The 14,906-nt window shown below is 41.4% G+C and overlaps 1 protein-coding gene across 9 annotated transcripts in view; it reads right to left on the reverse strand.

Moving 5' to 3' along the window:
* The window catches only part of SCAPER (S-phase cyclin A associated protein in the ER), a 203,665-nt gene that overhangs the window by 126,519 nt on the left and 62,240 nt on the right, over positions 1–14,906 (reverse strand). For all 9 annotated transcript variants that reach the window (XM_028744781.2, XM_028744780.2, XM_028744779.2 and 6 more), the window contains 3 exons: positions 12,006–12,087; positions 11,057–11,209; positions 10,032–10,139 (listed from right to left, as the gene is read on the reverse strand). In XM_028744781.2, the coding sequence (XP_028600614.2) occupies positions 10,032–10,139; positions 11,057–11,209; positions 12,006–12,087 (343 nt within the window). The remainder of the gene's footprint in view (positions 1–10,031; positions 10,140–11,056; positions 11,210–12,005; positions 12,088–14,906) is intronic.

Consider the following 14,906-nt stretch of genomic DNA (forward strand, 5'->3'; position numbering starts at 1 on the left):
TGGATGGAGGCTCCCAACATTATACAGGAGGCAGCAACGAAAACCATCCCAATGAAAAGGAAATGCAAGAAAGCAAAGTGGCTGTCCAATGAGGCCTTACAAATAGCGGGGGAGAGAAGGCAAGCAAAATGCGAGGGAGATAGTGAAAGATACAGGAAATTGAATGCAGATTTCCAAAAAATAGCAAGGAGAGACAAGAAGGCCTTCTTAAATGAGCAATGCAAAGAAATAGAGGAAAACAATAGAATGGGGAAAACGAGAGATCTGTTCAAGAAAACTGGAGATATGAAAGGAACATTTCGTACAAAGATTACCATAATAAAGGACAAAAGTGGTAAGGACCTAACAGAAGCAGAAGACATCAAGAAGAGGTGGCAAGAATACACAGGGAATTATACCAGAAAGATATGGATGTTTCGTACACCCCAGGTAGTGCGGTTGCTGACCTTGAGCCAGACATCCTGGAGAGTGAAGTCAAATGGGCCTTAGAAAGCACTGCAAATAACAAGGCCAGTGGAAGTGATGGTATTCCAGCTGAACTATTTAAAATTTTAAAAGATGATGCTGTTAAGGTGCCACACTCAATATGCCAGCAAATTTGGAAAACTCAGCAGTAGCCAGAGGATTGGAGAAGATCAGTCTACATCCCAATCCCAAAGAAGGGAAGTGCCAAAGAATGCTCCAACTACCACACAATTGCACTCATTTCACATGCTAGCAAGGTTATGCTTAAAATTCCGCAAGGCAGGCTTAAGCAGTATGTGGATCGAGAACTCCCAGAAGTGCAAGCTGGATTTAGAAGAGGCAGGGGAACCAGAGACCAAATTGCAAACATGCGCTGGATTATGGAGAAAGCTAGAGAGTTCCAGAAAGACATCTACTTCTGCTTCATTGACTATGCAAAAGCCTTTGACTGTGTCGACCACAGCAAACTATGGCAAGTTCTTAAAGAAATGGGAGTGCCTGATCACCTCATCTGTCTCCTGAGAAATCTCTATGTGGGACAAGAAACTACAGTTAGAACTGGATATGGAACAACTGATTGGTTCAAAATTGGGAAAGGAGTACGACAAGGCTGTATATTGTCTCCCTGCTTATTTAACTTATATGCAGAATTCATCATGCGAAAGGCTGGGCTGGATGAATCCCTAGCCGGAATTAAGATTGCTGGAAGAAATATGAACAACCTCAGATATGCAGATGACACAACCTTGATGGCAGAAAGTGAGGAGGAATTAAAGAACCTTTTAATGAGGGTGAAAGAGGAGAGCGCAGAATATGGTCTGAAGCTCAACATCAAAAAAACGAAGATCATGGCCACTGGTCCCATCACCTCCTGGCAAATAGAAGGGGAAGAAATGGAGGCAGTGAGAGATTTTACTTTCTTGGGCTCCATGATCACTGCAGATGGTGACAGCAGCCACGAAATTAAAATACGCCTGCTTCTTGGGAGAAAAGCAATGACAAACCTAGACAGCATCTTAAAAAGTAGAGACATCACTTTGCCAACAAAGGTCCATATAGTAAAAGCTATGGTTCTCTCAGTAGTGATGTATGGAAGTGAGAGCTGGACTATCAAGAAGGCTGATCGCCGAAGAATTGATGCTTTTGAATTATGGTGCTGGAGGAGACTCTTAAGAGTCCCATGGACTGCAAGAAGATCAAAGCTATTCATTCTGAAGGAAATCAGCCCTGAGTGCTCACTGGAAGGACAGATCCTGAAGCTGAGGCTCCAAGACTTTGGACACCTCATGAGAAGAGAAGACTCCCTGGAAAAGACCCTGATGTTGTGAAAGATGGAGGGCACAAAGAGAAGGGGACGACAGAGGACAAGATGGCTGACAGTGTTCTTGAAGCTGCTAACATGAGTTTGACCAAACTGCGGGAGGCAGCGGAAGACAGAAGTGCCTGGTGTGCTCTGGTCCAGGGGGTCACGAAGAGTCGGACACGACTAAACGACTAAACAACAACAACATACTTCCCCAACCATTTTCAATAGCGCTCTCTCTTCTTTCTTGTCTTTTATCTCATCCTCCTCCATTCTCCCCAACTCCACCCATCCCCCAACAACCCCCGCAACCACATGCACCCATTGTTCTAATGACTATATACAAAAAATAAGCACACAAACAAAAATAGAGCTCACCCGCCCCCTCATCTCCACCCACCACATGAATGCAACAAACAAAATGTGCAGGTTAAAAAAAAAGGCAAACAGAAAAAGGCAAACTCATACTAACTAAGGGACGCGGGTGGTGCTGTGGGTAAAAGCCTCAGCGCCTAGGGCTTGCCGATCGAAAGGTCGGCGGTTCGAATCCCCGCGGCGGGGTGCGCTCCTGTTGCTCGGTCCCAGCGCCTGCCAACCTAGCAGTTCGAAAGCACCCCCAGGTGCAAGAAGATAAATAGGGACCGCTTACTGGCGGGAAGGTAAACGGCGTTTCCGTGTGCTGCGCTGGCTCGCCAGATGCAGCTTTGTCACGCTGGCCACGTGACCCGGAAGTGTTTGCGGACAGCGCTGGCCCCTGGCCTCTTAAGTGAGATGGGCGCACAACCGCAGAGTCTGTCAAGACTGGCCCGTACGGGCAGGGGTACCTTTACCTTTACCTTATACTAACTAAAACAACATCCCCACCGCAATAAAACAATCAACAAATAGGCTAAAATCCAACAAATATCTAACATAACGGTGGCGCCAGAGCGTACCAACACTCACAACCCTACCCTAATACTCCAACAAACCAAAAATGTTGTTAACAATACTGACAATATTGTTTATAAACTTTACACCCAACACAAGCACCACAAAGGCACTTGACACCATCTCAATGCCCCACCCCCATCACAAGCGCAAGAGGGGACGGCCTGTTCTCAAAGAAGGCCATCCATGCCAGCTGAGACACAGGACCAACCGGCTGGGAGCCAAATGGTCCAAGCTACCCCAAACAAACATCTATATAACTATATATAGGCTACTTTCTATAACCTACCCCCCCCCCATCTTCAGTCCATCCGTAACTCTAACCTCCTTCTTCCCCCACCCACCACACTATATGTCAGCACAACACAGTAGGTTCGAGAAGACAATATACGTTGAGAAACAGGACAACCCAGACGGGTTGCTCACCTGCCTCTCACTCTGGCCCAGACAACAGTGGCAGACCCCCTGGCAAGCCAGCCGGTGGTAGCGATGAGGAGAAGAAAAGGAGCAGCAGCAGCAGCTAGGGAGAATGGCAGGGAGGATGCAGGGAGGAGGGCCAGGGCAGGCAGGCCTCCTGCTCCAGGGCCTTCCAAAGCCTGGAGCCAGGCAAGAACATCCCAGAAAAGAGTGACAGTTGCAACAGATTCCGGTACCCCAAAGCTGGTCCTCTGAAGCTTTATATATCATCTTCTATCTAGTGAAATCATTACAGAAGAGTTCTCCTTGGGACACTGTAACAAAAAATTCCCACTTAAAACCCCCCAGTATCAGCTGACTGGGCCTTTTACTCCTAGTGTAATTCCAGCTTAGATCAGAGTTCATGTGTTCAGAATTGATTTAAAATCAAGACAAATTGTATCACCAAGCCTCTATTTAAATCAATTACTTTAATCAACCTCTCCATTAGTAGTTCATTTTTTAAAGAAAGCACATTCTCATTTGTTCAGTCAAACACTGATTTACAACCAAACAGAACTTCTGCATGACACGAAGTAGAATTTTGTACTATGAATGAGGCTCATGCTTCCACTTTTTATGTGTAATCATTGTGCTGGATGCTTGCAGGTTTTTATACTATTAAGATGGTTTAAGAAGATTAAACATAATATTGTTTATGGGCAATCCAGAGCAACACACGTTACCACTGCCCTCTGCTGGGTCCTAAGCCAGGATGCCCTCCATTTAGATCCAATGTTTTTTTGACTCCCTTAAGGAACATGAAATCATAGAACTGTAGAGTTGGAAGGGATCCCAAGCGTCATCTAGTCCAACCCTCTGCAATGCACATGCAGGATGAAATGTGGCTCAAAGCACAGAAAAAGTAAAGAGATACCATATTGCATCAGTTGAAACATGGTCAGAAAGGAAGGGTAAAGGGATCAGGTACCAGGTGACGGGAAATAGCCTTGCCTGAGACCCTGGAGAGCTGCTGCCAGTCATGGCGGACAAATAGTCTTGCCTAGTATGTGGCAGCTTGTTGTGTCCCATAAAACTCAAACATACTACAGGAGATTACATCAAAGGAAGAAAATGAAGTTCCAAGGAGCACAAGCTACAGTAAGAAGATAATGGAGTTTAGGAGAAGGATTCTTAACCGTCACCATTTTTACGCCTCTTTTATAAACAAGTGATCCAAAACTAATCTAAAGAACAAAATCAGCAATTCTGTCCCCCTGCCCTGGATGAAAATCTACAGAACAGATCATGACAATCCTCAAATGGCATTGCTGTATGACTGCTAATGAAACAACTTTAAAAATCGGCCAGCTCTTTCTCAGTGGATTTTCTCTTGATCAAGATAAATACCACATAATCTGCTGGCTCCTTTGGTAGCTCAGGGAACCCTATGGAAGCTCCCCATTGAGCTTTCTATCCAGCAAAGTGCCTTTGCTTCTCAGCAAGCAGCTATTATGCGTACAGGGCTTAAAACAAAAATGTGTCAAAGATCAACTGTATGTTACCTGAAGTGTCAAGTGCACAAGGTGAAAGGTGAAATTTCATTAGGTCAGAGGTGGTATAAATAAAAATCTTATATGCCAAAGAAGAAAGGTCATTTAATATGAAGACATTGGAGATGACAAGCAATAACTTTAAGTAGGAATAGTGTGTTCCTACCTTCATTGATTAAAAATAAAATGGGAAGCACTGACAACAAAGCATACCCACAAACACATTATTTACCCTGTGCTTTGAAATCTTACCCCAAGTCATCATCATTTCATTTGTATGCAACCTATCCTCAAAATCATGATAACAAAACATCCCAAAATCAACGACTGCAAGAAGAGTTTCATAAGAGGAATAATAAAAAGCAACAGAGAACAAATGCAACAGCATTCCAAACAACAACATTTCATTTCAACAGCATTTCAATACAACTATAGGACGCACCGGACCATAGGATGCACCTTGTTTTAGAGGGGGAGAACAAGGAAAAAATAAATTTTCCCCTCTCTGCTCAGCGTCCCTTCAGCAAAGCAGCAGGAGAAACGGAGCCCCTTCCATTTCTCCTCCCACTTCGCTGAAGGGGCGCTGCACAGCTCTCCCTCTCTGCTGAAGCCAGGAGAGTCTTGCTCTCCCGGCTTCAGCAAAAGGAACCCGAAGCCTTTGGAGCACAGTGCGAGGTCCCGCTGCGCTCCAAAGGCGGCTATCCCTGAAGCCTGGAGAGCGAGAGGCGTCGGTGCGCACCAACCCCTCTCGCACTCCAGGCTTCAGCGAAAGCAACGCGTAGCCTCCGGAGCGTGGAGGGAGCGCTCCCTCTGCGCTTCGGAGGCTTCGTGTTGCTATCGCTGAAGCCAGGGAGCCTGCATTCACTCCACAGGACACACACACATTTCCCCTTGATTTTTGGAGGGGGGAAAGTACGTCCTATAGATCGGAAAATATGGTACATCTCTTGGTGGTAACAAAAACAAGGGAGTTTGAAATCAAATCAATTTATTTTGGTCACTGACCAGAATGCAACCTATACAACAACAGAGAGCATACAAACATAAATAGATTAAAATTAAGCTCTATGAGCTAATACACAATAAATAACTCAGATATAAAACAACTAAGATATAATGTTCCACCTAAACATTAGGAAGAACCTCCTGACAGTAAGAGCTGTTCGACAGTGGAATTTGCTGCCAAGGAGTGTGGTGGAGTCTCCTTCTTTGGAGGTCTTTAAGCAGAGGCTTGACAGCCATATGTCAGGAGTGCTCTGATGGTGTTTCCTGCTTGGCAGGGGGTTGGACTCGATGGCCCTTGTGGTCTCTTCCAACTCTATGATTCTATGATTCTATATAAGTTAAAACCCTAATCACTAATTTAAAACATATTAAGACATCAGCTGTTAGATTCATTCAAAGCTTGTCTCCTTAATTTTATAGCAGCAGCACAGAATTTAGCAACTTTTAATGTAATCTCTGTTTCCTGTCTCCTATTAAGTATTTTAAGTAATAATCATCAGTTCTGCTTGGGGTTTGCTGCATGATTGGAGTGATAGACGCAGAGCATATAACTTTGTAGTAATGACAATGTAATAGGGCATGCGTAGCAGTATCAACTTCCTTCAAACCACACAGGCATGTTCGCTTTGAATATGGTTTGCCTTCAAATCTGCCCTGCAGTAATTCTGATGAAAGGACATTAAATTTGGCAGGAATAAAACCTGTTCTAAATTTGGGTCAGCTGCTTTGTGCTTCATTTCAGAAGTAAAAGTGATACACAAATATAATCCTTGGATGTGTAAATTCTAGGTAGAAATAGTCCCCATTCCCATAGACTCTCAAACCACATCTATCTATCTATCTATCTATCTATCTATCTATCTATCTAGTATTTCTGACCTGAAATTTTGAATCTGCGAATAAATGTGGGAAATTGTTGGCTTGGCAATTAAAAGAGACAGAAGCAAAGTACTATTACAAACATTGTATCTGATGGAAAATCTATGGAAAATCCTGCAGATATAAGAAAATGTTTTCAGAAATACTTTAAACAGCTGTATAAAAAAGGTAAAGAAGATAAGGATAAAATTGAGCAATTTCTTGCGGCGAATGAAATGCAGAAAATTCTCGAGGTTAAAAGGTTCCTACTAAATGGCATGATTACAAGACAGGAGGTTGAGATGGCAATAAATAAGATGCAGTTAGGCAAAGCCCTGGGACTGGATGGTCTTTCTGCAAAATATTATAAAATATTGAAAGATTGGCTAATTCAACCGTTGGCAGATGTGTGTAATAAGATTCTAAGAGGGGACAAAGCTCCCGAAACCTGGAAAGATGCATTTATCACTCTGATTCCAAAAATAGATCAAGATAGATCTGATGTAAAAAATTATAGACCAATCTCATTACTTAATGTGGACTATAAAATCTTCGCAAACATTTTGGCCAATAGATTAAAAAAGGTTCTATCAAATTATATACATAAGGACCAGGCAGGATTTCTGCCTGGGAGACATATGAAAGATAACATTAGATATATAATTGATATAATAGAAAGGTTGGAAGCGAAAAGAAATTGTAAAGCAATGTTAATGTTTATTGATGCTGAAAAGGCCTTTGATAATGTTTCTTGGTTATTTATGATGAAAAACGTAGAAAGAATTGAGGTTGGCCAGGAATTTTTAAATGGTATCAATGCGATCTATTTTGAACAAAAAGCAAAAATCATAGTTAATAATGTGGTCTCAGAGGAAATCAGAATTGAGAAAGGAACCAGGCAAGGGTGCCTGCTTTCCCCTCTGCTATTTCTGTTCTGGAGGTTTTGCTAAACATGTTGAGGAAAGAGGAGGAGGTTAAAGGCATCGTAGTAGGATCCAAGCAATATAAATTAAAGTGGTGCCTCGCAAGACGAAAAGAATCCGTTCCGCGATTCTCTTCGTCTAGCGGTTTTTTCGTCTTGCGAAGCAACCCTATTAGCGGCTAAGCGGATTTGCGCTATTAGCGGTTTAGCGGCTATTAAAGGATTAGCAGCTAAGCTGCTAAATTAAAGTGGTGCCTCGCAAGCTGCTAAAAGGCTATTAGCGGCTTAGCAGCTTAGAAAAAGGGGGGGGGGAGCGAGAGAAAAAACACAAGACTAGCAAGACGTTTCGTCTTGCAAAGCAAGCCCATAGGGAAAATCGTCTTGCGAAGCAACTCAGAAACGGAAAACCCTTTCGTCTAGCGGGTTTTCCGTCTTGCGAGGCATTCGTCTTGCGGGGCACCACTGTAAAAGCCTTTGCTGATCACTTGGTTTTAACCTTACAAGATCCAGAAACCAGTGCAGTAAAAGCACTGGAGCTGATTCAAGAGTTTGGGTAGCAGGATTTAAATTAAACAAGAGCAAAACCAAAGTTTTAGGAAAAAAACTTAGCTAATGAGGAAAGAAAAACCCTTTCTGAAAGGACAGGCCTTCTTTCTGTGAAAAAAGTTAAATATTTGGGTGTGAATTTATCGGTAAAGAATTTGAATCTCTATAAAGATAACTATGAAAAATTATGGAATGAAATCAAGAGAGATCTTGAGATATGGTCAAACCTAAAACTTTCAATGATGGGCCGAGTATTGGTGGTTAAGATGAATGTATTGGCGAAGATGTTGTTTTTATTTCAAGCTCTACCAATCATTGATAATGTTAAATGTTTTAAAGAATGGCAGAAGGCATTGTCTAAATTTATCTGGCAGGAGGAAAAACCTAGAATTAAATATAAATTACTTGCAGATATAAAAGAAAGAGGGGTTTTTTCTCTACCAGACCTGAAGATATACTTTGAAGCTGCTGCCTTCTGCTGGATCAAGGATTGGATTCAATTAGAGAATGATGATGTGTTAGATTTGGAGGGACTGGATAATCAATTTGGATGGCATGCATATCTATGGTATGACCAGATAAAGGTCCACAGTGGTTTTAAGAATCATGTAATTAGAAAGGTGTTATACAATATATAGACTAGATATAAAGATCTCTTAGTAAGAAAAACACCAAAATGGATTTCGCCAATGGAAGCACAGGCCCCCAAAAAGTTAAATATGGAAAACAAATGGTTGAGGTAATAAGATTTGTTGTTAGAGGATCAGGAAGGTTTTAAATTAAAACCATTTGAACAAATTAAAGATAAAGTGAATTGGTTGCAATATTATCAAATTAATGAATTATATAAGATGGATAAGAGAAATGGTTTTGCAACAGAAAAAAACAAATTGGAAACGGAGTTGTTAAATACTAATGATAAGAATATGTCTAAAATGTATAATTTGTTGTTGGAGTGGCATACAAAGGATGAACAAGTTAAATCGGTTATGACTGATTGGGCAAGAGATGTAGGACATAATATAATGATGGAGGATTGGGAGAGGCTATGGAGGAAAGGGGTTAAGTTCACTGCATGTACAATGTTAAAGGAAAATATTATGAAGCTGATGTATAGATGGTACTTGACCCCTGTAAAACTAGCAAAGATTTATCACAATAGTGATAACCTTTGTTGGAAATGTAAAGAAAAAGAAGGTACTTTTTTCCATATGTGGTGGACTTGCCCCAAGGTGAAAGACTTCTGGGAGAAGATTTATAAGGAACTGAAAAAAATGTTGAAATATACATTTATTAAGAAACCAGAGGCCTTTCTTCTTGGAATAACAGGTTTAGAATTGCCCAAGAAAGATGTTAAATTATTTTTGTATGCCACAACGGCCGTCCGAATATTACTTGCTAAAAATTGGAAAACATAAGAACTACCAACAGTGGAAGATTGGCAGATGAAGATGATGGACTTTTCGGAGCTAGCTGACCTGACTGGAAGAATCCGCGACCAGAAAGAAGAGGAGTTTCAAGAGGACTGGAGGAAATTCAAGGACTATTTGAATAAATATTGTAATATAAAAAATTAGAAATTACTTGAAAGAAACAAATAGGCCTAGGATTAAATTAAGTTATAATCAAATAAATGGGATTTAGAATGTTAAGAAAAGTGAATAAGATAGACTATAACTGGAAATTGTTTTAGTTTAATAATGATATTAGAAAGCTGTTACTTTTAATTACAAGGAAACTCAGAAGGGAGGGATTTGAGGAAGTCAACCAAGATGTTTAAAAGGTTGGATTTGTGAAGAATTAAATTTGTTGTTATTGTTTATCTGTTTATTGTTCCCCCCTTTCCCCCCTTTCTTCCTTCCTTTTTCTTTTTCTGTTTTTGTGTATCATTTTGCTTTGTGGTTTGTGTTATCACTGTGGAAAATCTAATAAAAAATTTATTTTTTAAAAAAATTGTTTAACCACCTATTAATTTGGGGAAGATTAGAAAGATTTCTAGAGAAAATATGAACATGACCTTAAAGAGGCGGAAAGAAAAAGGACGAAGACCTACCACTTCTTCGTCTGAAAGCTCCCGTCCTTGGATGCTGCTGTTTTCTCTCACTGCTTGTTGATGCTTTTTACCTTTAATATGGCTAAAGAGATAGACCTCTGAGGAAATCTGGAAAGTGATTTAAAAAAAGAATCTGAGTAAAAGCACAGTGCAAAGAGGAGTCCTGCATTAAATTAGGCAGCAGTGTCCTCCTTTTCTCCCACACAAGAGGGAGCTGTCCAACATGCCTTCCATTATAAACACATATAATATCTAAAAATGAAAAAATACTCCTTGCTTCAGAAGTACCGTCTTACCCATAGGCAAAATTGATTACTCAATCATAAATAATGTTATTAATGAGTTGTTGTTTTTTAAAAAAATTGAGTTGCATTGCTAGCGGAAATATTACACAAAAAACAAAACAAAAACAAAGCAACCTTAGAACAATTCTGTAAGGTAGGCTAGTATCATTGTATTATTATTATTGCCATCTTGCAGATGACCTGTCTGTGCGTGTGCACACCTACACTTGTGAGAGGAAGCAGGAGTGGGGAATCGAGTGGCTTGCCTAAGGACCAGCTGAGGTGAAATCGAAACAGGGGACCTTCCTGTCTCACAGTTTAAGCTACTCTTCTACAATAGTTTGAGATGTTGCATGGTAATTTATTTAATTCCATTTATTAATTTCTCCCCTCCAAAATATCTCAAAGTGATTTCCCAATAAAAACATCTGCAATAAAACCAATTTCATATAGCAATAAAAAATAGTGGGGTCAATTCAACTAAGGTATACTCCAGAGTAGGTGGACTGAAACTAATGACTCTAACTTAGGCAACCTGCTCATTAATTTCAATGAGTATATTCAGAGTAGGACTGCTATTGGATACAACCCAATTAAAAACACTTTCAGATGTAAAATCAATTTCAAATCCAATATATACACAGACTGGTATACCTATCTCCACTCAAAAGGTTTGTTGGAAAAGGAAGGAGCAGATCATGCGCCACAGTCTGCACAAACTCAGGAGAATTATAAGCTCACCAAGGCATTGCAGAGTGAGCACTGCTTCTTCCGCTCATACGGTGTAAGCTTAGGGGCGTAGTCCGTATTTGCATGTCTTCCACTGCTCAGCTCTGCTGCTTTTTCTTTCCTCTGCTCTATTTGCTCCATGTGCCTCCGAATGCTCTCATCATGCTGAGCAAAATCAGAAGTAGTCAGCAGTGACATCCAAATGGTCAAAAACACAGCTAAAGGGCTTGACATCAAATCAGTGTAAAACAATGGCACTACTGGAAATAGCAAGTTAATTCAGAAAATCCTAAACATAAACAAATAGCTTGGAGGAATGGAGATGCAATTTTTCTCAATGCCACACACCTTCCAATAAATTAACGGTAGAGTTTAGCTTTATTTTAGGTTAGTTTTGGCCTTATTTATTCCATCCGGCCTGTCTCTCCCCACTTTGCAATCCTTTTAAATGTTTCCTGTTAGTCCCACCTTCCAGAGCTCTGTTTGCTGTGATCTGCTTCCCATCCCCATCTTTTGTCTCCATACTGAATCACTGTTGCTTAATGCGACTTAAGTACAGAATCATTATGACGCTTACAACAATACTCGCAGGCGGACAAATTGGTGTTTGACTATCTTCCAGCAATGCCTGTGACTTCCACACGTGGTGGCTGTGCCCAAAAGCCTAGTGTGCCAACACTGGGAAGCAGGTTCTCATGACTCGCTGACCTGTGGACCAAAGACCTTCAAGATTTGACAATAAAGGAAGAACTAACTTTTCACAAGAAGGAGAAGCCAGAGAAGTTTGACCAAAACCAGAAAACCAGAGAGGGAGCTAACATATTTGGAATGTTGTGCAGGCAGCTTTCTTCTGCCACACAACTGCTTTCTTCTACTCGGTCCTGATATCACTTTGTTAAACAAAAAATGCCAGAGATAAAGACAAGAACTCCACAAATAGCAACTAATTTTCAGGCTCTACCTTCAGCTGGATCTTTTTCTGCAGTTCTTCCATAGCTTCCTGCTGAGCTGCTGTCAGAGCAGCTAGCCTCTCTTCTCGGTCTCTATGCAAATAAGAGGGTGCAGATAAAAACATTTTAAAAGATACAAAGAATTCACCCCATACCTTGTAATATATAGATATAGATCTCAAAGTGATTTACAATCAAGCCGTGTATAAAGCTTATGAAATAAAAAAGAAAGAAAGAAAGAAAGAAAGAAAGAAAGAAAGAAAGAAAGAAAGAAAGAAAGAAAGAAAGCCCACCACTTCCAAATGGAATAAAATGAACTGTGTCCAATGCAGGAGCAGGTGGGGATGAAAGTGGGGCAAAACACACAACTGGGTTAAAAGCTAGCTGCAGCTTTTATTGACACACTTCTAAATAGTTAGGCAAATAGAAAGCAGCACCCAAGTGCATCATCAACAGGGCAGCAGGTGGCATTAGGCAAAGGCTGACACAGATCAACACCCTTGGCTTCCACCCTTATGCTTCAGGATTTGTTTGGGGGCCTAAAGGACCCAAGGCGCCAAAAGAAATGCCTCCCTTGAGGTTTAAAAGGATGCCTAACCTGCTTACCCTTTCTATGCAGAGTTCCTGACCACTGTAAATAACACCAGCTGTGACAATGAATATTCCCGGCAGTTGATTACCAGGTCAACCCTCAAGAGCTCAGAAATGGATCCAATAGCTGAGAAAGACTGTTCCTTTTATTGTTTGAGAATTCAAAGACAAAAACCTACTGGACATCTGAAGGTGATGAAAAACACACACGGAAACTTCTGGTTTCAATAAAAAGTAATATATAAACAACAACTTTAGAGAAAGCAAGGCTGGCAACATTAACCCCTGCTGCGTGGAAATCCCTTGGAGATGGCTGCAGCGCCTTGAGACAGCCAGGTTGTGTATCCAACAGAAGTGACCAGAGGATGGATGACTGCTGGGAGGAGCACAGAGAGAAAAAATGCCATGGTGCATCTGCAGGAGCACAACCGGGTGCCTTCCTCTGCCCCAGCTGAAACAAAACATGTCTCTCCCATACTGGTCTCTACAGCTACAGCAGGCGCTGTAACTCTCCAGTGGTTTGACTTCAGCCCCAAAGGCACACACCTCCAGCATTTCCAGAGACAGACGGATGCCAACAACAACTATAGAGCACCTACATTGACCTCACAAACATTTATTAGTGTTGTTGCATGAATTGAATTGATGAATTGATGGGACTAGTATTCTTCAACTTCTTTGACATCTAAAATGTTCAGAAACCTTCCTGATAACCAATTCAATGTATGTTGTAGGCAGGGGGAATCCAAGCTGGCAGGTTGACAGACAAGACTCCTTCCACAACAATGCCTTAATTTCCACTATGGATGTGTGAACTCTTCCCTGATATTTCTGCCCCACTGAACAGAGAGGAAGATTGTTTAGGACATTTTCTTGCAAAAGCAGATGTGCAAATTTTGCAAGGGCCAGGTTTCCCAAATGATCTGTTCTTATCGCAGCACATGAATGCATTGTGTCCTGTTTGAAGCCCTGTGTGGCTGGGCTGCGCTTATCACAATCTGGGCTGTGCTTATCACCATTCCTTGTCTAATTGATTTACTTAGGGCTGCCCCATAGACAGCATCTTAAAAAGCAGAGACATCACCTTGCCAACAAAGGTCCTTATGGTTAAAGCTCTGGTTTTCCCAGTAGTGATGTATGGAAGGGAGAGCTGGACCATAAAGAAGGCTGATCGCCGAAGAATTGATGCTTTTGAATTATGGTGCTGGAGGAGACTCTTGAGAGCCCCATGGACTGCAAGAAGATCAAACGTATCCATTCTTAAGGAAATCAGCCCTGAGTGCTCACTGGAAGGACAGATCGTGAAGCTGAGGCTCCAAGACTTTGGCCACCTCAGGAGAAGAGAAGACTCCCTGGAAAAGACCCTGATGTTGGGAAAGATGGAAGGCACAAGGAGAAGGGGACGACAGAGGACGAGATGGTGGGACAGTGTTCTCGAAGCTACCAGCATTCACAAAAGCCCCCTAAAGCAAGGGTGGGTGACCCTTGACCCTTGGAAGATTGTCCACTAAATAATTTCAAATGCCCTCTGCAAGCAACTGGTTAAGACCGCTGGCAAGAGCAACCTGTCCCTCCCACAACTGCCTTGTCGGGAGAAGAGAGAAAGAAGAGGGATGCTCCACCCCTGAGACCTTCCCCAAGCATTAAGTACTGCAACCTTTGGTTGCAGGTCTAATATTTTAATCAGGAATGAATATTACATAGACAGAACTTCATTAATGAAGAACAGACACATGAACTAGAACAAAATGCCTGCCACTATTTCTTAGATAAATGGGCTCCATAATCTTCTCCTGACAGGTAAAGCATGTTTACAAGCTAGCAAAATAATGGCCATTATTTGTGTGTGTGTGTGAGTGATATATAAAACAACCACTTTCTGACTTCCACCTCTCTAGCCGGATTACTCACAGGGCAGTTTCAAATCAAAACTAAATGTTACATTGGGTAATTCAGGAAGAGGCTTTGAAAGAAAATTTCAGTTTCTATGTTAACTAGAACCTCCAAAATACCTTCTGGTACATTATGTTCTCCTCTAAAAAATGGGCCACATTCAGATTCTATAGTAGAGCATGACCTGACTTTACAGTAGTAATGTTGCAAGTGAAACTCGATTCTAGGTCAGAATGTTAATAGCTAGCCTTGTCAAAGCTGAAGCATATCACTTATTTGGGCAATCTGATACTGATGGCAAAGAACTTCAGGTCAACCTGTGTGAGAGACAGCATCCACATAATGTCAGAAACATGGCTGCTCCACAAATGATGTTTTGCTTAGATGGAGAGAGAAAGGGGTAGTCATGGCCACTCTTGGATCTGGCC

Source organism: Podarcis muralis, chromosome 9 (assembly GCF_964188315.1).
Source record: "Podarcis muralis chromosome 9, rPodMur119.hap1.1, whole genome shotgun sequence".
In the NCBI taxonomy this organism is placed as follows: Eukaryota; Metazoa; Chordata; class Lepidosauria; order Squamata; family Lacertidae; genus Podarcis; species Podarcis muralis.